The sequence below is a fragment of the Pollicipes pollicipes genome, unplaced genomic scaffold (assembly GCF_011947565.3).
Source record: "Pollicipes pollicipes isolate AB1234 unplaced genomic scaffold, Ppol_2.1 Scaffold_6478;HRSCAF=7683_pilon_pilon_pilon, whole genome shotgun sequence".
NCBI lineage: Eukaryota > Metazoa > Arthropoda > Thecostraca > Pollicipedomorpha > Pollicipedidae > Pollicipes > Pollicipes pollicipes.
In genome coordinates, this window is record NW_023596882.1 from 162,882 (window position 1) to 189,659 (window position 26,778).

At 51.4% G+C, this 26,778-nt stretch overlaps 1 protein-coding gene across 1 annotated transcript in view; it reads right to left on the minus strand.

Annotated features, from left to right (window-relative positions):
* The window catches only part of LOC119106952 (potassium voltage-gated channel subfamily H member 8-like), a 75,324-nt gene that overhangs the window by 1,154 nt on the left and 47,392 nt on the right, over positions 1-26,778 (minus strand). The window contains exons 7-10 of the mRNA XM_037230296.1: positions 19,294-19,454; positions 16,920-16,949; positions 12,271-12,475; positions 954-1,133 (exon numbers count right to left, since the gene is read on the minus strand). Coding sequence (XP_037086191.1) covers positions 954-1,133; positions 12,271-12,475; positions 16,920-16,949; positions 19,294-19,454 — 576 coding nt within the window. The remainder of the gene's footprint in view (positions 1-953; positions 1,134-12,270; positions 12,476-16,919; positions 16,950-19,293; positions 19,455-26,778) is intronic.

The following is a 26,778-nucleotide window of genomic DNA, read 5'->3' on the forward strand; positions in this document are numbered from 1 at the left end:
GCTTGGCATTATCGTTGAACACGTCTGTGGCTTGCTTCAGTAGACCGTTCCGTCATGTACATAACTCAACTTGGACAGTAAATTGGAATTCGGCTTATGAAACGTCCCTCCCGAACGTGCATCATGACGGTGATGGGTGACCCGGGCCTCTCTGTCCAGACCAGGAGCACCGGTGACTGTCTCCACCCGCATGACGGCCCCACTGGACAGTCACGCTATCCGTGCTTGGATTAATGGAGCGTCGTAGCCTGATTTGAGCCGGAAGCAATCGACAGACAACTGTCGAAATGGTGAGCAAGTCTTGACCTGTACCTGGCTAACGTGATACGCAAAATGGTGAGCAAGCCCTGACCTGTATCTGACTAACTTGATACGCAAAAATAGAGGCGAAGGGGGGGGGGGAGTATTGTACTATGTACCACTTCCTCCCAAAGCAGTGTGTAGGTTAAAAAGTCCACACAAAACACTGACATGTGAATAACAACCAGGTCTAAAAAGGACCTTGCATCATTACATTTAGTTAGCAGGGGAATCTCATTCCCTCCAGGTGAAATTCTGCTGGGTTCTGGCATCATGTGATGTTAAAAACGCAATGAAGGATGATGTGCGTGGGACGAATCCCGGCTTTCAGAGAAGAGAGTATGGGGACTACGGACTAATTTTACATATGTACATGCCTTATAAAGACTATCAGTAATCATGACATTCTGGATGCCCAAATTTCGAACCTTTTTGCGAATTCCTAAATGACCTACACCTGCAGCATTCCTATGCATTGGTTTCAAATTTATAGGATGTATTTCGAGGTTTATCCCCGAGGATTGCAAAGGATAGAAAAGCCAAGGCAATTTATTCCCACCCGATTTCGAGAAAGCCTTCGATTAGATCTAACATTCCACGTGGGAATTGAATCCAGGTGAAAAGCCATCTACAAATACCGGCTCCGAGCTCACCTCCAACCAGCATTACGACCACGCTGAAGATTTTCTCGCTGTTGGTGTTGGCGGACACGTTTCCGAAGCCCACGCTGGTGAGGCTGGTGCAGGTGAAGTAAAGGGCCGTGATGTAGGACATCTCGGACGTGACGTTGTCCACGGACAGGTGCAGCCGCTCTGCCAGTTGTGGTATCCAGCCTGGGGGCGGCCGCACGCACGATCAGGAGCGGGATCCAGCCTGAGGGCGGCCGCACGGTCAGGCGCGGGATCCAGCCTGGGGAATGCCTCGCCGTCAGGCGCGGGACCCAGCCTGAGGAAGGCTCTGCGGTGATGAGTGGGATCCAGCCTGGGGAAGGCCTTGCGGTGATGTATGGGCCCCAGCCCGGGGAAGCCCTCGCGGTGATGCGCGGGATCCAGCCTGGGGAAGGCCCCGCGGTGATGCGTGGGATCCAGCCTGGGGACGACATCACGGCCAGGCGCAGGATCCAGCCTGAGGTCTGCTGCAGGGCCATACATAACCACTGTCAGCCGCAGTAACTCCAGTCTGGGGACAGCTGCAGCCTTCGGCGCCTCTGCCGTCAGCCGCAGTATTTCCAGACTGAGAACAGCTGCAGGCTCCGTCTCCGCCGTCAGCCGCAGTATCTCCAGACTGGGGACAGCTGCAGGCGCCCCGGCTTCTCCGCCGTCAGCCGCAGTATCTTCAGACTGGGGACAGCTGCAGGCTCCGGCGTCTCCGCCGTCAGCCAGAGACGGTCGGGGGCATCTCGTCGGTGCGGAGAGACGCTCGCGTGACGTCACTGCCGTGCACAGGCGAACTAATAGTCGGTGGCGCGAGCCGGCCGCCCGCCGCCCGGCCCCTAATGGGAAAACTTTGTCCGCTTTCAGTTGGCCCTGCACGGCTGCATGCGACAATCTGGCCTGGGTTGGCTCTGAACTCTCGCTGGCAGCCGAGGGCGCTGGCGCCAGGTTGGTCACTGCAGAGGAGGGAGTGCCGGCCCTCCGCTCGCTGACGTGCTGCCGTTCAGACAGCATTGGCGCCGCGCCGCCGTGCTGGAGGGGGTGATAAAATGGCGACTTGTTTGCGCTACACTTCCATTATGGACGCAGAGCCTCCAGATGTGTGTTACTCTTTAGACTCGCCAGTACGGGTCAGAAAGGGATGTCGAAGGCAGCCCGTGCCTGCCAAGGACAATTTTCGGGGACATAAATGGAACAGCCGGGCTGTTACACAGCTCCGGCCTTCGCCGTCTGCCGTGGCGCGTGGTCTGCCGCAGGCCGGCACGACCTGCGGGAAAAACCGGCGCTGGCCGACCCCAGCCTGGTCAACGTTCCTGGAGTTTCACAGGCACACTGATGCGCGACTGGGCATCGAGACTAAAAATATGGCGCGGAGATGGGTCGCTCGGGCTGTAAAGCACGGGCACGGCACTGCACGGCACGGCACGGCACGGCCACGGCACGGCACGGCACGGCACGGCACGGCACGGCACGGCACGACTCGGCACGGCACGGCACGGCACGGCACGGCACGGCACGGCACGGCACGGCACGGCACGGCACGACGCGACACGGCACGACTTTGGAATGGCACGGCACGGCACGGCACGGCGTGGCTCTGGGACGGAAGCGGTCACCACGTTCGGCACGACACAACCCGGCCCGGCACGGCTCTGGGACGGAAGCGGTTACCACGTTCGGCGTTGTAGTTAACCCAATAGACGTTTATAGAAATACAAATCCCACTAAGTGGAAGCTTGGACCTAAAACGATGACCAGTCGGCCTACTCTCGTCCATTATTGCCTAAAGTTTCCAGCGATATTCCGCTTCGTCATTGCCTGAAATTTCCAGTAATATTCTGGTCCGTCACTGCCTGACGTTTCCAGTGGTATTCCGGTCCATTATTGTCTGAAGTTTTCAGTGATATTCGGGTTGCCATCGCATTGCATATTATAAATGACATTGCGATTTGTGGCAAGCCTCTGACCGCAGGGAATATCATAGCGAAATCACGGATTCATTTCACAGATTGAATACCTCAATGTCTTATACATAAACACATGGCTGGACTGACCTTTTTCAGACGGTTTGAGGATCAACGTTTTAGGACTGGTTTGATTTGAACTAAGAATCAACTCAAAGCGAATTGGAGTGGCCTGATGCCTTGCATAGGGATTGGATCACGAACACATTGGATCACGCCTGCTACACTTGAAGTTCTTGTATCACTAAATTGAGATTGCCTCGGCTACTACATCAGAGTTCTTTTGGAATTTGGGAGAGGGGTTAGGTAGATGTGGGATAGAGACAGGTTTAAGGAGTGTGAAAGGGATCAGACATAGCTGAGCGAGTTGGATTTGGCTGGCTCTGAAGATTCAGTCAATGACAATATCTAGCAGCGCAAGCAAGCTGAAACACCGTCATGATAGCCATCGTTGGTTTTGATGGCAAGCAATATGTTTGATTATTCCATTTTGGCTTAACTCCGTCGGACGTTGTCCGAGCCAGAGCCCCACACGGGTTCCTTGGCAGCACGTCGAAAGGCGACAAACCACGGGACACTCTCAGATGGCAGTAAGTCAAACGGAATACGATTCAAAAAGTGATGAAACTTAAATGGATAAAGTATTCAACAGCAACAAAGTGAAAAATGTAAGTCAAAACGACAGGAGTCGAATGGAACGAGGCCAAAACGCAAAAATCAAAAGAAATCAAGTCAAATACACAAAAGCACCCCAGCGTGCCAATCAGCACATTCATTCTCTGGACAAAGCCGTGCGCTTCCAATGTTTCACAATACCGCAAGGACCCCTGATCAATTGCTCGTCCCGGAGGGTAGGGGCTAAGGGGGAGGATAAAGTCCAAACACCGTTTAGTCAGTGGAGCGCAACCAATAGACAGCCTCGTGAATGTGCGGAATGCAGAGAGGTGCAGGGTTTGGAGTGGAAGGGCTTCCATGCGGTGTTAGCTGCATTGACGCGTAAATATTGTCCGTCACATGATGCCTTTTAACTCTCTGTTTTAGGCGCCTTCCGGCTCAGAACGTCATGGTCCATAAAAGACTGCCTATCATTTGTTACTGTATTTTATATCAACGCACTCTCAGGCAGGGGTCAATTTGACCGCCCGAAGGCTATCCGGAACGGTTTCCGAACGGCACGGCGTAGCTGAGCCAAGTTTTGCAAATCTGTAGACAGTTGAATAGCGCATCGTTTGAAATCAACATTTCAGATGTGCCCTATCAGGTCGCTGACCTACAACAGGTCACAGTCAGGCCATGGATTCAGCGAAGACGATTTCTAGGGAAGCGTTCAATCTGACACCACAACGGAATGTTAGACGAAGCCACATATTTCTGAGATACTTTCTCAGGCAATGCAACAATTAGTGAACAAATTCCATTAACCTAGGGTTGGGTGTGAAAGTCAGACCAAGGTCAAACCAACTCGTTTTATTTCTTTAGGGCTTGCTGTATGGGGCAGCTTCTGGTGCTCACTTTGAATACATTAATAACAGGAGCCACATTATATATCTTCTATGGATTGCTTAATTGCTTGCTAATTGCTAATTGCTTCTATGCAAGTAACTGACCTAAAACAACCCATGTCAACATTTTGTTTTAGGAACATGGTGTCTAGCGTAATCCTTGTGGCTTATTCAAATGCAAAACTCAAAGCAGTCTTGCATGATTTTAATCACCATGACCTTCTTACCCAAGTTAGTTCACGTACAGACCTACACACCCTATGAATTTAGTGTCTCTAGCTCTCTTAGTTTCTCAGATCTTAGGGGGTCAAACTGACCCACACCTGAGCGAAGGGTATATAGCCGGCCACCCGTGCGCGTGTTAGGACAGTACAGTGCTTGTGTAATGCAAGGCATGGCAAGCACTAAAAAGGAATTATGATAACCTCCCTACAATAATTACATACGTGAAAGTCGCTAAGAGGGTCGTATTTTCTAATGAATTTTCTTTCACGGATCTTACTCCCAGAATGGAACAGTTCAAATACAAAACGAACACTGGACGTTAGCCATTGTTGACAGCGGTTTTCCCCAGCATACACCTAGTCAAATGGCGCCTATTCCCGACATTTCGGGCACTTTGACTGAAAAACCGACAAAGAACCTTTCAGGGACCTTCTAAGTAAACGGAGTCTGTTCACAGATGGGAGGAGGTGGCGGCTCCTGGATGTGACCTTTTGAAGGGCATTTTGAGTTTGGACGAAAGGAGGGCAAATAAGCCCCATAGCAACCTATTCATACTCCTCCAAACTGTATCTGGCGAGTTTCCCTAGTTTGAAGAAACTGAAGCTTACCTTTCTTTCAGTGATTTGGCGGTCTGGGGAGGCAAATGAGACCCCATTTTTGGAGGTCACGGAGGGCGGTGCGAGCACCAATATGAACCATCTTAGGCCAAGTATATCTACTCACGTTCTTAAGGCTTACATTCCAATGCATACTTTTGGTACTTAGGTTGAGTCGTGATTTTTTAAAATAAATACCGTCCGGTGAGCTATCTGCTGTAAAACAGCTCATAATTTGGATCACCAAGAACGAAGGTTCTTTGAAATCAGTTACGTGGTGTTTCATTGACTCTGTAAATAGACAATTTAGGGGCGACGTTTCTTTCCAAGTAGCGACCCGGATGCTCCACGTATATGCTCATCCCCGGCCTCGTCTCTGGAAGAGGAATGAGCCTAGGCTGGCTCAGACCCTGGCTCTAGTGCGTCCGCCGTACATCACGCAAAAGTAGATAAACATGAAACGAAAAGCACAGCATAGCGGCTACTTGCCTACATGACAAACTTAAGCTACTTTATCACAAAAAATACGGCGTAGGTCTGTCCAATAGCCACTATTTCGGGACACAAGCCTGAGTGCTCCCAGTTCGAGTATACGCCACGCGGTCATTTCATTTACTCAGGGAATTTAAGAAATGGATAAAGCCTGCGCAAGTTAGCGCGGCTCAAAGATGATCTATCACGGCTACATGTCTTGACGGAAGTGGAGTGACCACAACCCCAGATGTGAAGTAGGGGCCATCCAATCCAGTGAAGGGCTTCTTTATCCCAACCAGAGCCTTCTGATCCCTAACAGGAGCCTTCTGGAACCGGATGTTACGTGATAAAGGGACCTCCTGATTCTTAACAAGGGCCTCCTGATTTATGGAGGCCGTTTCCTTACACGGAAAAGCGGCCTTCTGATTCACTAAGGTGACCTCGCGAGCCAGCACCCTCTCTCACACGAGATAAGGCCCCCTGAAGCAGGACTCACTGACTTATAACGGGGGCTTACTGATCCAGGCAAAGGGCCTCGTCATGCGGAAAAGAACGCCTCCTCAACCGCCCAAGTAATGGCTTTCCAGCTAAGCCATGGGCATCCTAGATTTGAATTGTTTATAACATATGTGTAACCACAAAACTTTCGTTTGGGCAAAAAGGGCCACCACAAGTGGAGGTGAAATGTATATATATATATATATATATATATATATATATATATACATTATTGCTCCTTGCCTGTAGGCAGGGGCAAAACCGCCCTTCCCTCCCCCCCCCCCCCCTACTGGGCCGCCGCCAAATCCACCAACAAAAAAGGTCCCTTTTGTTTTAACTGCTCTGTAGCGAAGCCACTGCTGATATGTACAAAAGTCCCAGGGTGTAAGTAAAGAAGATAAACAAGCCACGTGGTATGGTAGGACGGTAGGCGTGGATTACGCCACATTGGTTCAGGAGTAGTCGAAGTAATTGATTTTGAAACATTTTGACGCTTTGTTTAGTTGTTTCCATCCTCTCTAGCTGCTGTGTCCTCTGGGATTGCATTCCTTTAGCTTGTCCCTTTCCTCTGGACTTTTGGTTTCCTACCTATATTCATCTGCCCTTTAGCCCTTTTTACTTGTTGATCATTTGGCTTATTGCATTTACCTCTGTCGTTTTGGCTTTAATCCCTGTGATATTGGCTTTATGACCAGATCCCCTTTTACATATATGCATGTGACATTCATCGCTTTTGACTGTTTTCTATTTAATTTATACCCTTTTTGCCTTTTTGCCTTTTTGCCTTTTAACATTTTTAACGTTTCGCCTGCTTGACTTTTTGCATTTCACTGGTATCTTTTTGACTTATTACCGTTTGCCTTTTTGTCACCTTGACCTATTCACATTCGAATTGAACCAATTCACTCCTGTTCCTTAGCACGTTTTACCATTTCAGCTTTTTACATCTGGCGTTTTGTCCTTTGGCTTCTTGGCTATTTACTTTTTTCGGTTATAAGCCGCACGACAGCAACATTGGTTTTGTAGCCGGCGAACCATGAGGAACTCGGACGCCCGACTCCTGGTTGTGTGACCACGTCCCTGACTCCTCACGTCACGCAGCGCCGTCCAGACGGACGCCCAACCCCTGGCTGTTTGACCACATCCCTGACTCCTCACGTCACGCAGCACCGTCCAGTCCAACTCCTGGTTGTGTGACCACATCCCTGACACCTCACGTCACGCAGCAGGGTACATCTCGTGATGCAGCTCGCAGCGAACAACAACCAAGCTCATTTTGCGATCCTGCCAACTGCCACTAGGGGATCAAACATTTACCCGGCTGGGAGCCCTTTCCAACACTAGTTTTCTCTGGCCGAGAATAGCCGTCACGCTCCACAGCACGCGGCTGCTATTGGAAACTCCTGGTCACAGCTGGAACAGGCACATGCAGGGCCGCGGCCGGCGTCAGATAGCGTCAGCCTATAGGTGGCATCAGGGAACTTCCACAGCCAGTCGCCAACTCGCCACTGAGGCAAGCACACTGCCTTCGCGACGCTGCGGCGTCCACACCTCCTCGCCGTTTGCATTTGAGAAGCACAGACGCTGACGCGCACCAGGTAAATCGACGCTCGGCTCCCACGCCCGACGTTCGACGAGGAACGCGTCACACTTTACACTAGAAATTCCCTCGGCATTAGCAGCGGTTCTATCGCAGCTAAGACCGTTAATAATTTCCACGATTCGGTGCAAATGAATGGAATGTATATAAAATAATGAATTCGATGCACCGAAAACAAGACAGATGCTTGGGTGACAGTTTTGCGATTTCGCAATGTGAGACATCGAGGAGCCTATTAAAGTCGTGGCCAATACAAACACAGCCTATACCCTAACGTCCTGATGGAAGAGGTAAACGTCAATTTGTCCCGTGTTCTATATTTATCCGCTGCGAAATCTGGCCACCTCTGATCAACACCTACTGACCTTTGACCAAGCAGCGGCGGCCGCCTAGCCTGACCTCTCGCCGACCACCCGTGTCCGGGCCAGCCCAGAACAGCGGCGCACTCACAGCCCTGCGCTGCAGATGCTTACGGGCTCCCTTCAAAGCCATGACACTCCTAGGAACTGACCAGACGTTGCACCTTCATGCCGTTCTGAAAACACAATTACTTTGAAGAGTGCTTATTGGTCTGAACTTTGGAAGAAGTGGCATTAGGCCGAGCGTGCGAGTCTTGCGTCACAACAGACCTTAGGCGCATACTGTGAATTAGGTCTTAGGGTCTCCTCGCCATGCAAGTCGGCCGCACGTTCCAAAGCCTTTCGAACTTGTTTCCAAGTGCCAAATTTATACCTGTAGCAAGTTTTTAATACTTATAACGGAGGTGCTTCAGACTGATAACAGAGACCCCTGCCGACCGTAAGATTTTGTATCTTCATCAAAGGTGGACGTTCGCATGAGTGCCGCCTAATCCAATCTACTTAGTGCCAGAACAAATTTGATTGTTGGGGCGCGATGGCACCGGCCTGTCTAGCCTCGGTGTTGACTGTCGCCGCTCGGTATGAGAGCCTCAGGGCTGGCATCAGCGCGGCGTTCGGGATCCGGGGCTCTCACAGTAGGCCAGCAGGTCAGGTCACACTACACGGCGCTGCAAGCCGGGGCCTAAGCCGAGACAACAGCCGGGCAGACGTGGCTGGCGGCGGCCATGTTGAGCCGCACATGGGGCGCTCCTCTCCAGGGCCTAAGCCGAGACAACAGCCGGGCAGACACGGCTGGCCCCAACCGGCGGCCATGTTGAGCTGCACATGGGGCTCAACATGGCCGCCTCTCCTCTCCGCCCGTGCGGTGTTGTGATAATGATGCTGATAATGATGACGTGGGCGTCCTCCTCCCCCTCCCCTAGGTAATCTGAGGAGACAGGCAATGTCTTGGGGGCGTCTAGTTATTTCATGAACTATATTGATTTGATTTGGCACACTCAACAAAATCCAGTTAAATCTGCATGTTATCAGAAGCAAGCGGTGCAAGAAACATGCAAATAAAGATGTTTCACAAACGCGCGGATAAAGATTAAAGGTTGCCCTGAAATTTGCAGATACGAAAATCATGTACTCGAGAGCCCGGTTTCTGGCGATCTGAGGATAAAGATTGACAAAGTCTCACGGCGCCGTTTATGCCAAAATGGCTGCCAGTGGTACATAATGTGGCAGATCGTGTCGATTGGGCCCATCGCCAGACGTCGCCTGGAGCGACTTCCGACCGATGGGAGGACGACAGTCATTACCGCACAGGATGCCGCCCCGCGCCGCGCCGGGAATAGCTAATGACATCCTTTTAAGTTCTGTCGCTTCCAGAACGTCAAAATACTAATTAGTGCCACGCTTTCCAGCAGGTTTTGACACAAAAATGTCGACCCTGGTCGTCAGACATCGTAAACACGCACATAACTGGCGCCCGCTGTCGCGCTCACAAATTAAATCCACTGTGTTGTGGTTGTCTTGCATTTCCTTATTCAGTATAATGCCCAAATTCGTGTCGCCTTAGCGCGAATGATTTTAGACCATATCTTCCCAACCTGTCACACTCCATTTTCGTACGACTTCCATACCGCACCGTTCCACGTGGCTAAACCGTTCGCAGCTCCTCTTGTTCGAAAAACGGTTTCCCAGCAGTAAACAGACGGCTCTGAACTCTCACCCCGAATGATATAAGCAAACGATTCGATGTCATCAGCCGCGAACCGATCCTTTCTTTCCTAACGACGACTACAGTAGCCAGGCGGTTTCGTAACTCGCTGAGCGATGACGCCCACCAGATAACCACTATAAGCAACAGCTGTATATCCCCACCAAAAATTTGTCATCGCACTCATCCATCAGGTGTATACTGTTCAACGCCCGCGCACTTCGGCACACAGACGGGCTACTACGACCGGTAAACGGACTGGACATGTTCAGCGCTGAAGTCACCTAGGTGACCGTCACATCGCCAGGTAAACGGACTGAACATGTTCAGCGCCGTAGTCACCTAGGTGACCGTCACATCGCCAGGTAAACGGACTCGGCATGCTCATCGCTGTAGTCACCTAGGTGACCGTCACATCGCCAGGTAAACGGACTCGGCATGCTCATCGCTGTAGTCACTTAGGTGACCGTCACATCGCCAGGTAAACGGACTGGACATGTTCAGCGCCGTAATCACCTAGGTGACCGTCACATCGCCAGGTAAACGGACCCGACATGCTCAGGGCCATAGTCACCTAGGTGACCGTCACATCGCCAGGTAAACGGACTGGACAAGTTCAGCGCCGTAGTCACCTAGGTGACCGTCACATCGCCAGGTAAACGGACTGGACATGTTCAGGGCCGTAGTCACCTTGGTGACCGTCACATCGCCAGGTAAACGGACTCGGCATGCTCATCGCTGTAGTCACTTAGGTGACCGTCACATCGCCAGGTAAACGGACTGGACATGTTCAGCGCCGTAATCACCTAGGTGACCGTCACATCGCCAGGTAAACGGACTCGACATGCTCAGGGCCATAGTCACCTAGGTGACCGTCACATCGCCAGGTAAACGGACTGGACATGTTCAGCGCCGCAGTCACCTCGGCGACCGTCGCATCGCCAGGAAATGACCTCCACCAAGCCTCCAATCCATGAGATACGGTGAGCACCTGGCGACTGCTTATAACGTTACCAGACAGAAAAGTCTCCAACAAGGCTCATCTTGTTTGGAAGTTGCGAAAACAACAACCCATGCACCATTCCAAGCACGCAGCAAGGGGTTCGTTGACATGTCACACAACCAAGCACCACCTGGCATACGTAATCACTTGTTATTCGCCAGATCACCGGAGCGGAGCATTATACCTATATATATATATATATATATATATATATATATATATACCATATACCATTATATATACCTAGTCACGCAAGATACGTATACGGGATCATGATGAACACTGCAGCGTTCAGCTGCAAAACACCCTTCCACCGAGTGTCCTGCAGTAGAGATTACGCACCACGGACAGTATATATCAAACAATTAGACGATCATACAAAGCACAGTATATACACAAACGGTTGACATCATGCGGATATAATTCAAATGCTAACTAAAAACTATGGAAAGGTTTTTAACATTACCTTTAATGCTTCAGAATGTATCTTATAAAGTAGCTATATAAGTTTACATAGTCATACAACGTAATTCTAACCAATGTTGGCAGGCTTGTAGAGCCTAGCAGTCAATAGTTGCTATCATAGCTATAACACACACACACACACATACACACGCGCACCATGATGATAAAAAATAATAATGTGACACTGAGTGGAAAATACATTAAACATATGTATATCTCGAATAACTGTCGAAGCAGTTCAGTTGTCACTACACTGTTATTCTGCAAAGGCAGCAGATCGAGGTTCAGTCAAGTCCAGACCAACTTTGTCGAATATGGAAACACTCACTGAGATTCCAGTCTAGAGACTCTCATTGACGCTTCAGTCTGCAGACACTCACCAATTTCCCTGTCCGAGGGCACTCACCGACGTCCCGGTGTGAGAGTTCTCACCGGTGTCCTGGTCCGAGGGTGTTCACCGACGTCCCGGTCTGAGGGTTCTCACCGGTGTCCTGGTCCGAGGGTGTTCACCGACGTCCCGGTCTGAGAGTTCTCACCGGTGTCCTGGTCCAAGGGTGTTCACCGACGTCCCGGTCTGAGAGTTCTCACCGGTGTCCTGGTCCGAGGGTGTTAACCGACGTCCCGGTCTGAGAGTTCTCACCGGTGTCCTGGTCCGAGGGCACTCACCAATGTCCCGGTCTGAGAGTTCTCACCGGCGTCCTGGTCCGAGGGCACTCACCAATGTCCCGGTCTGAGAGTTCTCACCGGTGTCCTGGTCCGAGGGCACTCACCAATGTCCCGGTCTGAGAGTTCTCACCGGTGTCCTGGTCCGAGGGCACTCACCAATGTCCCGGTCTGAGAGTTCTCACCGGTGTCCTGGTCCGAGGGCACTCACCAATGTCCCGGTCTGAGAGTTCTCACCGGTGTCCTGGTCCGAGGGCACTCACCAATGTCCCAGTCGGCGGAGTGCTGCTGGCGCTCCCGGTCGGCCAGCACGTACCACACGCAGGCCAGCCAATGGGCAGCCAGCGAGAACAGCACGAGTAGCAGTGTCAGTATCATGCTGCTGTACTGGGTGTAGCGGTCGATCTTCTGCAGGAGTCGCACCAGCCGTAGCAAGCGCGTCAGCTTCAGCAGGTGGATCGGAGTCTCCTGCGGCCGACCGAAGCACAGGCTCAGAGCCCGGGACAGGTGCGGGGCAGAGGGGCGTGGGGAGGTGCGGGGAGAGGGATGGAGAGGGGAGGGGGAAGGAGAGGGGGGGGAGACAAAGGCGCATTCTATCTTGTGTTAACTACGCCATCCACAAGAAGATCCATTAGCGGGCTCAGTCTGCGCCTCATGAATAACTGAGTGACACATTTTCTGGAACTACCTACGCATGCAGCCTGAAGGAGCGTTATATATGCACAGTGCTAGGATGCCCCACGCTATCTTCCTGGTGTGCTCCATAAGCGAATGTGGTAAGTGACAAGTGCAGGATTACAGGAAAACTTTCTCTAGACTGCTGCTGGGATGTCTCTCGTTGGCTTCAGTTGAAATAACCGTTTCTATTCTATTTAGCTTCGCAGAAACTCGCACGAAATCGTTCCGAGTGTTTCTCGCGATATGCAAACGTGCAGTGCAACATTCACTCCCGGGTGTGACAAGAGCTGTCGATTACACGCACCCGCGCTATCAAAATCTCAGATGCCAACTGTGACAACGTTTCTGCATCGATGGTAACTAAAGGATCCCTACAGAGCTAGTGGCTGAGACAGCGCGCTTTCCGGCAAGTGAGATCTGGTGCTATTGGCTTTGGAAGAAGCCGGGGCTCTGCTCGTCCGATGGTTCGATCCCAAAGTAAACATCGGAACGAGTGGATGGAATCCCAGTGGGTTATCCCAGTAGCATCCAATACGAGAAGCTTTTGTGCCAGGAGCAGCCTCCAAGCATTTAGAGACAGCGTTCGACTCCTTGGGGAACCATGACACGCTATCAGCGAGCCACTGCCGGTAAGACGTTTTTGATACCTTACGAAAATCTCATGAGAACTGTGCACAGCAAATCTCATGAGAACTGTGCACAGTAAATCTCATGAGAACTGTGCACAGTAAATCGGCGCAACAAACGCCTTTGTAAGAATGAAATTCAAATAATCATTGAACTGAGTCCTCGGAAAGATATTTTACAGACAGATCACATAGTAAACCAAATTATGCACTTACATTCGTTAACGCTATTCAGGTGGTCAGATCCGACAATGCATTTTACCTACAACTATTTTGATGGAATATGCAGCAATATACCACGAGGTGACATTTCAAGTTAACAGTAGTACAAAGTACTGCGCGAGCTGCAAAAATGACAGTTACATATCGAGACGAGAGTAAGGCACATAACTGAATACCGGAGCGCATATAAAGTAACGCTGTTATAATGTGGTGGGCCCTTCGAATGCTATACACGCTACAATACTCAGCGATATGCAAACGAAAATTCTGAAGCTCTTCGCTTTCAGCACTCGGAGCTACGCTGAAAATAGCACTGCATGCAATCGGGACTTCCCTGCCGAACTGTCCGTGCCTAACTGTCAGGGCGTCAGCGCGATTTGAGCACATCTGTCTGCGAACGCTGCAGCTCTGTTCGGCGGCGGGTGGAGTCGGCGGTCAGCAGCGGCGGCTCTGACCCAGGCCGGCTGACTCCCGCTACAGCCGCATGCTTGTTCGAAGCTAGGGCTTCCGTCAACACCGCGCGTCGCACGAGTGCTGTTCCACGGACATCGAGATTACCTGGAGTGATTGACCTGGTGAAGCCAAAGCTTGCTGAAAGGGCTTATTTCCGGGGCTAAGTGAGGAAGATTCATGTCACTTTTGGTGACGCGTGGATTATTTCATAAGCATTGTTTTGTTGCATTTGCATGACACTTACAGAGCGGTTTATATTCGTGAAGACCTTTCCTGAAGCATTGCGTAGCATTGGCTACTTTTGCCAATGACAGCATGACGTAGCGGATGATAGCATAATAGCTAAAACATTTTCAAATTCTGGAGAACACGCGGTGACGCCAACAGCAATACAGAGCACTAGTACAGCCATGTTGGAAGCGTAACTTCCCGCTCGAAAGTCACAAACGCACCTGCAAGCACGGACCTCCTGCTACCAGCACCGCTGATAGTTCGGAATTTGAATTCAAGTGCCTTCTACGTTGTCCGTGCGTGAACTATCTACCCTGATTTGTGAGCGTGGTGAACTGATAGTGTACTGCTGAGTAAAAAAAACTTAATCACGTCGACAGCCATTCTGAAGAAATCTGACCATGACACTAGACTTGATCACTAGTGATAACTCTGCCCGTGGCTGAACCTCGGTCCGTGCATTACTGCACAGCGTGCCATAAATGTTGGAAAACATTGGACGGGAACGCTGCTAACATCAGCGGAAGCAAACAGGCAGCGCAAGCCACATGCGCCACAAATGTCACAAAATAAAGCCACAGCCACGGAATGAAAAAAAGGCTCGTATGTTGGAAAATGCTGCGATGAAATACAAGAACGTTACATAAATTAAAAGCCGGAACGGAGGCAACCACAAGTCGCAGCGCATTATTTGCAACTTTAAAACGTTAAGTGACTGATAAAAACTGTTCGATCGATGTTTGATTTCAGCTGCCACGCCAGCTTCAGGGGGGAGGTCACTGAAGGCAGATAGCTGTCAGAAGCACGTGAACGACACACAGACACATGCCAGGCGGGCGAGTCCAGGGCCGAGGTCAGCGTCACCCTATCAGCGGGTCAAAGGTCGTCGAGGAGTGCCCACCGTCACCCAGCTGGCAGGCCAAAGGTAGAAGAGAGTGGCCGCTGAGTGACTGTGGAGCGGCGCCGGTCCGACCTCACCCAGGCCGCCGGAGGCGAGGTGCACGGTCGCACGTCAAAGGTAGAAGAGAGTGGCCGCTGAGTGTCTGTGGAGCGGCGCCGGTCCGACTTCACCCAGGCCGCCGGAGGCGAGGTGCACGGACGCACGTCAAAGGTAGAAGAGCGTGGCCGCTGAGTGTCTCTGGAGCGGCGCCGGTCCGACCTCGTCCAGGCCGCCAGAGGCGAGGTGCACGGACGCACGTCAAAGGTAGAAGAGCGTGACCGCTGAGTGTCTCTGGAGCGGCGCCGGTCCGACCTCGTCCAGGCCGCCGGAGGCGAGGTGCACGGACGCGCGTCACACCAGGAGCACACCACACGTGTCTCACTGTAGCAGACGGGTGCCGACTGGCGACAGGCGGGTCCATGCAGCAAGACAGTCAAGGACTTCCAGGCGGGCGAGGCAGATGACATTCAGTGTCGAGGAATGGGGTGCGAGCGGGTTATCATACCCGGCGCAAACGTGCCTTTCTTGGTATGCAGATGGAGGTAACTACATCATCATTGGATGTCGATGTCATGCGAGTGGGCACTCATCTAAGCCAAGTGCTGTTTGAAACCAAAATCTGGGCAGAAATACGGCAATGACCAAGTCTCAGCAAGTTATGCAATGAGGCATCATGCCGCAAAAAGAGCATTCCGGAAGATACAAGACGGCCATTTATCACATTTTAGCGCAAAATAAAGGACATGTTTGGAAACATATTCTCTCTTGATGTTTCCGGAACACTTGGAAGATGGTTTCTGTACAATGCCTTTCGAATGTTTAGTTTATGTTAAACTACCTTTCTCCTTTAACTTGCTCAAGAAAAGTCCTGATATTTGTGTGTGTAAATACTGAAGCCATTGCACCATTTTGCTCTCCCATGGTGCATTATCTAGAGCCCAGGGCCCAGGCTGAAACTAAGCGCGCGTTAGGCATGGTTGCGTATGTGAAGGCACAAATGTCTACACTGACCCGCAATGGCGTGTGCCACTTGGCTCATTCGATCTCGAGGCACGCGTCTAAAGAATACCTCTCTCATCGAGGCAGGTCACATATGTCGGAAGCAAAGTTCTCTTGAGGCACAAACTTATTTTACAACCCAACCTGAAACCGAACTTCTTAAGAGCATCATCACTGTATGTCAATCGATAAATCTAAAAAAAGTAGGTATTCTTCACTGCGGCCTGATATTGGCTCATCGGGTGAGGATTTCAAATAGTCACTAAATATCACACTAAACAGGTGACCGTGTTTTGAAGATGGTACTGCATGATCTGGAACATGATTGTGACTTGTCAGATAATTTTCTTTCAAACAATAAATCAAGTTGTACAATTTAGGCCAGTGACAGTGATCTTAGCAAAACCCAAACCCAGCACTAAATGCAAGTCAGTTTCCTGGATGACTAGAGGGAAATGTCACACCGCAGGATCGGGATGTTCAAACGACTGAGTTTCCATATGTCGCCTTCAATTCAAATATTATCCATTGGTACTGCTCAAAGAAATACCACGGGAGCCAAATTTTGGATATTGGAACGTTATTGGGATGATAGCCACCGTGAAGAATGCAAAAGATGCAATTAGACATAATTTTGCGAATATGGCCTTTCTAAAGACCTGAAACGACGCAATTCGGCATACTTTTTTGAACATGACCGTCTGGTATCCTATGTTAGTTGGTTCGAAGTTCACTTGAAATCGGCAGACCATGCATTAAGTACCTCGTCTTTCAAGTTAAGAACCCGTCGGAGCTGAAAAAGAGGAAGATGGTCATGGAAGCAACACGGCCTTGCGTGCCGCATCAGCTGCTCACAAAACTAGGACATTCGCTTTTCGTCCAAAATTGGGCAAGTCAAAGACATCTTGTGCTGCGGAGGCGAAGAAAAAATACCTGACATCCACTTATTGTTCGAATTGCAATTTTTTCCTCCATTTATTGTTAACAAAAACACTGCACCGCGTCGGTCTAAGCATGAGCCATAATGCGATAACGCACCAAAACAGATTCCCCGGAACTGCGGTGCGCATGACTTTCAAATATCCGGATGGTTCTGGCGCTTCCAACTTGATAAAACGAATCCATTTAAAGTAAGGCCTACAGGTGATAGTTGCATGCTTTTTCCTAGGATTGACGCCTTCACTGCGGCAATGTATGCACGCGTGGCTTCGCTAACACTATACACCGCCATCATTTTGGCTGGTGCGAACAAATTAAGCGCACCCCTGTGCGTGATTCACGGAATTTATGTAATCAATATTTTTTATCCTATTGAGACCAGCAAACCAGTCTTATTTTCTACAGGTCATTATTTACCCTACGGATGGTCGCATATGGCCGAAAAAATAGATGAGAGCTTCGGTATTGAACAAAACAAAAGGATAACATTTTATTTATGCTTCTGTTTTGCAGTACCAATAATTTTGATGTGCTCGTGACGATGTACGGCAGGCCCAAACCCCCTGGACACATAATCATACCGGTTGTTGTCAGCTAATAGCAGGTATACCGCGAACGTGGTGAGTAAACTCCGCATTCAACCAAATAGTGAAAGCTTGCACACCCCATCGGATCTACGTCATCCGGTCTTCCACTAGTATTATTTCCGTCGGATCTACGTCATCCGGTCTTCCACTAGTATTACTTCCATCGGATCTACGTCATCCGGTCTTCCACTAGTATTACTTCCATCGGATCTACGTCAGCTGGTCTTCCACTAGTATTACTTCCATCGGATCTACGTCAGCTGGTCTTCCACTAGTATTACTTCCATCGGATCTACGTCAGCCGGTCTTCCACTAGTATTACTTCCATCGGATCTACGTCAGCTGGTCTTCCACTAGTATTATTTCCATCGGATCTACGTCAGCTGGTCTTCCACTAGTATCACTTTCATCGGATCTACGTCAGCTGGTCTTCCACTAGTATTATTTCCGTCGGATCTACGTCAGCTGGTCTTCCACTAGTATTATTTCCATCAGATCTACGTCAGCTGGTCTTCCACCAGTCTTATTTCCATCGGATCTACGTCAGCCGGTCTTCCGCCAGTCTTATTTCCATCGGATCTACGCCAGCCCGTCTTCCGCCAGTCTCATTCCCATCGGATCTACGTCAGCCGGTCTTCCACCAGTCTTATTTCCATCGGATCTACGTCAGCCGGTCTTCCACCAGTCTTATTTCCATCGGATCTACGTCAGCCGGTCTTCCACCAGTCTTATTTCCTTGCACTATGATATTTCCATCCCGTTAAGGTTAACAGGACCCCTGGGCGTTCCCAACGTGCGCACAGGACATGTGCAGGCGAAACAGGGCAAACCAATCAGCCCAGTGCCAGGCGTTTTCCCTGACCAATTCCCATGTGAAAAGCTGAAAACGTTTCAGGAGTGTTCCATACATTTTGCAGGAATGCTAACAATTTCAACTAGCTCTAAGCGCCACGTCAAGATGCAGATTTTGGTCAGTCATCTGCAGATTTTACCGCTTCAGAAACTCAAGAGGTTTTGGCGGCAAGAAAGGATAGTCTGATAGTTATCGAAACATGACGACTTAAGTACTTATGTGCATGAGCAGTGATACTTATGCATGCTTTACAAAATAGGAATGCTTATTTTTCCATTTCAACTTCAAAAAAGAAATGTTTGTCATCATACGCAGTACCCAGTATTACCTCAACTTAAAACTTGTCCGACAAAACTTGTGCCATTTTTCGACTTCATGTGGCGTCCAATATTGTATGCTAGCTGACAACGCTTCCGTCATTGTCAAGATACGACACACACGGGAGTCCACCACAACAAGCTACGAAGCTGGATAGCGCGTGCATCTAGTCTGCATAGTCTGTCCGAGACGTGGGCCGTCGCAGCATGCGGCCTCAGCGGTACGTTACCATAGAGGTTCCAACACCGGATATCGCGAACCCCAATGTTCATGTTGGAAAACAGCGCTCTGCTACGTGTCTGCCGCGAACGATTGATGATGCTCCCCAAAGGGCCCTCGCGCTCCTTCACTCTCGCCGGCGTCCGCCGCCGACGCGGCACCGGGCGTCACGAGCGGTGGCGGCCGTGATCTCGTCACCGGGCAGCTGGCCAGCGGCTCACCGAGCTGTAGACGTCCGCCGCGAACAGCAGGTCGAACGGCAGCGCCGCCAGCAGATCCACGATGAACCAGCCCTTTAGGTAGTTGGTGGCGATGTAGCGCGGGTTGGAGACCACCTCACCTTTCTTGTTCACGTACGTTGTGCGGAAGTTGAGGACGATGTCTGGAACAGAGCCAGGCACGGCTTGGGCAGTGCCTTCATCTAACACTGAGGCTAGCATCATCTAACCCGGCTGCATGCCAGGCTCGCAGAACATGACGAAGCACACATAGTTCGGAATGTCAGCTGTAGATCGAAGGCGACACAGCGTGACAGTATGACCCTTGGGCTTCAGACGGCTGGCAATGCAGCGGCAGCCGAGCAGCAGAACCAGTGTATTGCAATTCACGACTTTGGTGGAACATAGCACATTTTCCTGTTTATCAATCCTGAATTCGTTCGTTCATACCTAGATCAAATTTTCCAACCATGTTGTTATTTTTCGGTGCTTTTGAGAGGACAATTTACTGCCCAGATCGCCTTTTGCTGGGACAGTTTTGACACCCTAAGCTGGCCGGTCGGCCGGGCCCACACACTGTGGCAGCTCGTACCCGGTGCACCAGGGCTCCAAGGGCTCCGGACGGGAACCTCGGCACTGCTGCCTTCGGCAGGCCGCAGGGAGTACCCGCTCCTGGAGAGCGCCACCGCTGCCTCCTGGCGCACGCCCCTAGGGCACGGCACCGCTGCCTCCTGGCGCCCGCCCCTAAGGGACGCTACAGCTGCCTCCTGGCGCCCGCCCCTAAGGGACGCTACAGCTGCCTCCTGGTGCCCGCTCCTAAGGGACGGCACCGCTGCCTCCTGGCGCCCGCTCCTGAGGGACGCTACAGCTGCCTCCTGGCGCCCGCTCCTCAGGGACGCCACCGCTGCCTCCTGGCGCCCGCTTCTGAGGGACGCTACAGCTGCCTCCTGGCGCCCGCCCCTAAGGGACGGCACCGCTGCCTCCTGGCGCCCGCTCCTGAGGGACGCTACAGCTGCCTCCTGGCGCCCGCTTCTCAGGGACGCCACCGCTGCCTCCTGGCGCCCGCCCCTGAGGGACGCTACAGCTGCCTCCTAGCGCCCGCTCCTCAGGGACGCCATCGCTGCTTCCTGGCGCCCGCCCCTAAGGGACGCCACCGCTGCCTCCTGACGCCAGCCCCTGAGGGACGCCACCGCTGCCTCCTGGTGCCCGCTCCCCAGGGGTGCCACCGCTGCCTCCTGACGCCCGCTCCTGAGGGGCGCCACCGCTGCCTCCCGGCGCCCGCCGCTGAGGGACGCCACGGCTGCCTCCTGACGCGTCACCGCGCACGAGGTGGCCATGCTCATACCGCACTCAGAATGCGGCGCGGCGCTGCTCCGTACAGAGCGCTAATGGGGATGACATGTAGCCCCGCTGGTGACCCGGCCGGTACCCCAGGGTGCCGCACCTGCACCTGACCGGTGGTCTCACTTCTCCCGTATCACACACTAATGTGGTGAGCTCGCTCGGGCCGAAAGCCAGCTCTGCCTACGAACACGCGTATGGGCCCGTATGGGCCGCGTATGGTACATGGGCGCCCAGCACTGCTCACACGAGTCACCAGTAACAGAGCTCCAAGGTACCGCTCGGGAATGAATAACGGTGTTTTCTAACACTGGTCAAGTTCAAAACGGCTAAATTGTCCCTCGCGACCAGATGGGCTGATGAGAGCTACATGTGCTTCGCTAGTATCTGTAAGCACGATATTATTATTCCTGCTCCAGCTAGCAACCAAGACAATCAACCACCTGACTTACTCCATAGATGTGGTCAATTTACGCCCACAAACGGACACCTTCTACGACAAATACAATCAGGTGTTGTCTCTCTGTCACTGACGTTATAACCGGCTGATGAAGTGTCTGCAGCAGGAGTTCGCTGTGGACGAGCTGGCGGCGCTGCTGGATTAGGGAAAGTTGGCCACAGAATGTCAGAGAGCGACTGGAAACATGGGAGGCTGCGGCCGCGCCACAGTGCGGTGCCTGATTGTTGTCATCATCTTATAATGCACTCGTGACATGTAATATCGGGTGGAATCGAATCGAGTGGAGTCGAGCTACCAAGGTTTGAGGAAGATGTCTTCAAATTCCCTCTAATGACACACCGGCGTTGCATGCAGCTTGAGGAAAGCAATCATGACGCACAGTAGGCCACTGTTGCCTTATCACATACACATTGAAGACAAAAGCGTACCTCCGAGAAAGAAGGGCAATGACAGGTGTTTTGACGAAGGATTACGGCGCAAAACTTTTCTTAAACTTTTAACGAGGTTTCAGCGTTGTTTTCTAGCCACCAACCCTTATCTTGTTTTTTGGCTAGAAATATTCTGTAGGGGTTTACATGATTTTTGTAAGGAAGTAAAGTTGGATAAATTGTAATTGGCTGGCATAAGTTAAAAATTGTTAATGTATTTGAAAAGCAAGTTGTTAGAAACAGCGCAAGCAAATGCCGCGCTGCAGCGGTATCTGTTGAGTGACTCGCCTTGTTCTTGACAAAACTTTCGCGAATCTTTCTAGTTATTTGACCCTTTGTACTGTTTAAGCCTCAGCAAGTTCTGGCTGAGCAAAAATCAGTGAAAAATTCCAACCTAGCGACCATCTTATCATGACTACGCTCCTCCAGTTGCCGCTCCAGTATGAAACCAGTACTGAATTCTCACTGAAATTTGATTGATGAAGTTAAGTATATTTATAGGCATATCTAAACTCAGTCGCTCACAGGCCCAAGAGTTGATGTACCGTCACGCACTTCAGATCAGCTCACTCTAGCGAGACTTGGCAAGAAGAGACCAGTGTTCAGCTTGAAGAGTTGGGTGGTCTGGATCGCTTGGGAGCTTTGATAATAGTTGTCCCAATTTTCGACTTTTGTTTCCGGTCGATTGGCAAACAAAGTTTCTTTTTATCACCAGTTCCACCCGGTAATTCAGAACGCATCCTTTCGCCACTTCCACCGCACGGCCGTCTTCTGTCTCGGCAGGTCCCCTCACCGCTCCACGTCCCTCCCACCTCGTTATTTAGAGCGGCCGTCGAGGGACACGGTGTGTCCAGGGTCCCCGCCGCCCGCAGCGACAACGGATCGCCTGGAGACCGCTCTCATCGCGGCGCCAGGCCGTTGTCGGGCGGCGCTGCGCCACGCCCAAAGCCGTGTGTGATTACGCGAGGTGTCGGCAGCCTTCACGGCCCAGCCCGTCGTCTATCGATCAGACCGCGCGGGTCGGGCGCGCCGCACCGGCTGCGAAAACGGCCAGAACGGCACTCTGAAAAACGCCGCCAGCCGGCGCTCAGCTGCGGCGGGAGAAACGTGACACCGGCGCCGGGCCCGAGGAGTCCCACCGGTGATTGGGGCTCCACGAGCCGCAGCTAGCGTTGCCGGCCCACAGACGAACGCCAAACGCTTGCACTGGTGATGGGACGGCCGCCGACAGGGACTCGCATCCGAGAGTGGGGCTCCACTGGCGAAAACCAAGAATTCTGCACACTCAAAAAAACAGGGACTTCCATTACCACGGCAAGGTTTGAGCGTCTTAATCCGCTGCAGCAGAATGCATTCGACTTAGAGCTTGCAACACATGAGGTTAATTCCGACTCTGTTCTGATCAGCATTGCACGTTGAGCCGACTTCAACCTCACACTTAACACACGATCACGTTTTGTTTTGTTCTGATTCCGTTTCCGCACAGGGCACAACTATGAATGCCTGCTATATCTCTCTCTCCCTCTCACTGTCTCTCCCTATCTCGCCTCTCATTTTTCTCTCTCTCCCCTATCTCTCTCACAACATTCTTTTTCTCTCTCGCTCTCTCTCTCCTATCTCTCTCTCTCTCTCTCTCTCTCCTCTTCTCTCTCTCTCTCCTCCTCCTCCTCCTCCTCTATCTTTCTGCCCCTTTGAAAAAAAAACGATTCGTTTGATCCTAATGCGAGACCGCACACAGAGTGCAAAAGTTTGCGGTGCTTTGGGAAAAAGACGCTCGCATTCGCCACACATCACTCGCCCAGACAACGTTTCGCACAAGGTGGAGGCGTTCCCTGGCTTTCCGACCGGCTGTGCCCCCCTAACCCGAAAGGGCTTGACCATACGTAGTACACCAGCCACGCCAGCGAAGAGACACCCGCCACAAGTCTGACCTGCGGCTACCGCGAGTCTGACACGTAAGGTGTGTATTTTGGCACCGGTGATCGTGTCCTCACGTCGAAGGTGATCCCAGGGTGATCCCATGCGGCATCCGATCGGTAGCCAAGCGTTGTGAACTCTTGATGTATAGCGAGCAGTATGCTAACCATACGCATGCATGCATTCGTATGTCACGACGACAGGGAACACTAGACTGCATTGCACAGCTGCGGCGGCAATACGAACCTGGGCGACCTCGGCTGCCCAGGACGGCGCTGACGAAGTTATTCCGATAGCAGTCTAGCACAGGGCTCAGCAGCTGGTGAAGGACTGTGATACACTATGGCTAAAGGTATAGGACCACTGCAGATCCAGGCGGAGTGAGGCATCCATGCTGTTTCTGAGCCGGCGGTTTGATCCACAAATCTCAGACCTCTGCAAACGCGAAGGCAGCAGCAATGTCCCAAAAAAACAAATGCCGGGAACTTGAAGAACGTTCAAGTTGGATAGCAGATCCGAAACTGTTAGACATCGGTGGAGCAAGTTTTCTCGGAAGCCGACGACTGCCGACTACAGAGCCTGTCTGCAGCACAACGCACGATAAGTATGCAAGTTGCACACCCCTGTCAATGGTGATGGCCGCTGCCCACGCGGACCACACCCACACACCCCAGTACCGTGCCGTTTGGTTGTACATAGCTCCCGCCGCTGCGATGTTACACCGCGGCGCCTATCTCGGACACCGGCAGCAGGCACGTGATGCTCACTGGCCACCAACGTCGAAGAAAGGTTCCCCTGCCCGGTGCACCTCGTGTCCATGCCGCGCTGTTCATAATGTCCTGCCGCCGCGCTCGGATATCCAGCCATGCGATATTCAAACTGATGTAACAAGACTGCATCTCATGCCGGACTGGCAACTGGCCCCAACAGACGATATTAGCACCATTGTTGGCGGACCAATAATGGCTGAACGCGGGCATAGTAAACAGAGGTCAGAGGTCCCTCCCCTTTCCCATTATCTACAGACATCGATGCCACTGATAGTAAACGTGTTTCTGCCGCAGTTTTTCCAAATGTATTTTCTTTATTTCTATCACCAATGATCAAGCTATCAGGAGTGACCCACCCGCAGCCCAGCCATAACATAGTCTACATCACCGCATCAAAAGAAAATGAGTACGTCACGGTGCTCCGAACAAAGAAAAAGTGAAATAAATCAAAATGCAAGCAAATGAAGCGGGTCTTTTGCATGTTACATTAAACAGCAGCCATCAGAAGTTTTTTTACTTCCTGCTTTTGACTTCAAAGTGTTTTCTTCCCTCCCTCTAAAGTAGAACGTAGACGTAGCTAAATATGTCATTTACCTCACCACAAACCTGCATTTAGCACCACGTATGTGCAGTTTGGGTCAAGCGCTAGCTTTCTCACTCTCCGTTTCCCTATCGACGCACCGCAGTGAGCCGATGAGATGTGTGAGGCGCGTCTGTTGGTGTTGGTGCAAGTGCCAAAACACTCACCAATGAGGAACAGCGCCCACCACGACATCGCTGACCACCGACGGCCTGTCACGATCCATGACGAAGCTGGCGTTGTACGGCACAACCACGGCCACGTAGAACGTGGCGACGAGGATCAGCCAGTCCCAGCAGGACTTAAAATTCCTGCAAGAGCGGCAGTCTGTCAGAAATTCAGAAATGACGGCAGATATCATAGGAGAAAGCTGGGGAGAACCAGAGCACTTCCACGAAGTTAAAGCCAGAGGACAAAACGGCAAACAAGCCCGTGCCATGGTAATATCCACAGGGCATTTCCTCCATACGTCGGAAAGGAGTGCAAGAAGACTACATGGAAGCTATGAACACCGAGGTTTCCCAATTTGGACAGAAGTTAGGTGGTTGTTAGTTAGGTGTGGTTTGGTAGTGGAAGTTAGGTTAGGGTGCAGGGCGCGGATTAGCAGGGCCAGCAAAGCGACGATCATTTTTTCAAGTAGAAAACCGACCTCAGCCCGTGCGCTCGCAACCACGTTTCAAAAATGTCGGGAAACTTGACCCTTGGCGAAAATCTTAACGAATGCCTTGGCGCACAATTCGCAACAGTTTTTAAGAGCGGCGGCATCAAATGTTGCAAGAATGACTTCAATATACGGACCAAACAAAGATAATACTTTTCAGCATGCTGATCCCCATCGTTCATTCAATTCACCATGTCTCCTAAAGCGGGCAAATATCTGCATATCCTAAGATTAAATCCTAGTTTGTTCTGCCAAGCCACGTCGCGTAACGCCCAGGCTTGTTCCGCGGCCAAATCACGGCAGGTGCATTCGGCTCTCTCGAATGACCAAAGTCTTCCTGGCCCAGTCCCTGGCATATCTTGTACGGATTTCCCAAACAGTGTTAAAGTGCTCGCGGGGACAATGTTAGTACCGGGTGAAGTCGGGTACAGCCGCTCGCCATTGTCCGCTCTTGTCATACCAACATGATGTCTGTCGCACTCCTTGCCGTGCTGTTGTGAAGCTGAATTGACTCAGACTTGTACAGATACTTCATGTAGTCAAGCCGCAGTACAGCTGATAAATTTGTGGTAAGTGTGTAAGTGTGAATTTCGGGTTGATGTCTTCGGACAATACAGCAAATAAATACGAATTTGGCCCCACCAGAGAACGACCAGCCCGTTTCACAAATTTTGCTGCATCTCATGCGTTTACTCACAGTCTCAAATGGGCTGGATTTCAGGCGTCACCCGTCGTCAATTAAAAACCATTGGTTTAAAGCTTCAGTCAGTATATTAAGAGGCTTAAAAAATGAGAATCTTATCAGCCTCGGTTACGGCAGCGGAGCAGAAGTTGACGGAACCACTTACCGCAAGTTGCCTGAAGCACTCACCATAATGAGAGAGGACGAACTTCGATCGTTTGGCTGACACAGTTTTGTACTCGGGCAAGGGTGCTGTAGACCCCGGCTGCAGCAGTGACTGTAACAACGACCGCAAGTTTTGTACTCGGGCAAGGATGCTGTAGACCCCGGCTGCAGCAGTGACTTTAACATCGAACGCAAGTTTGTGCTCGGGCAAGGGTGCTGTAGACCCCAGCTGCAGCAGTGACTGTAACATCGACCGCAAGTTTTTAATCGGGCAGGGGTGCTGTGGATCCTGGCTGCAGCAGTGACTGTAACATCGACCGCAAGTTTTGTACTCGGGCAAGGGCGCTGTAGACCCCAGCTGCAGCAGTGATTGTAACATCGACCGCAAGCTTTGTACTCGGGCAGGGGTGCGTGTAGACAGCTGCAGCAGCAGTGACTGTAACATCGACGCAAGTTTTGTACTCGGGCAAGGGTGCTGTAGACA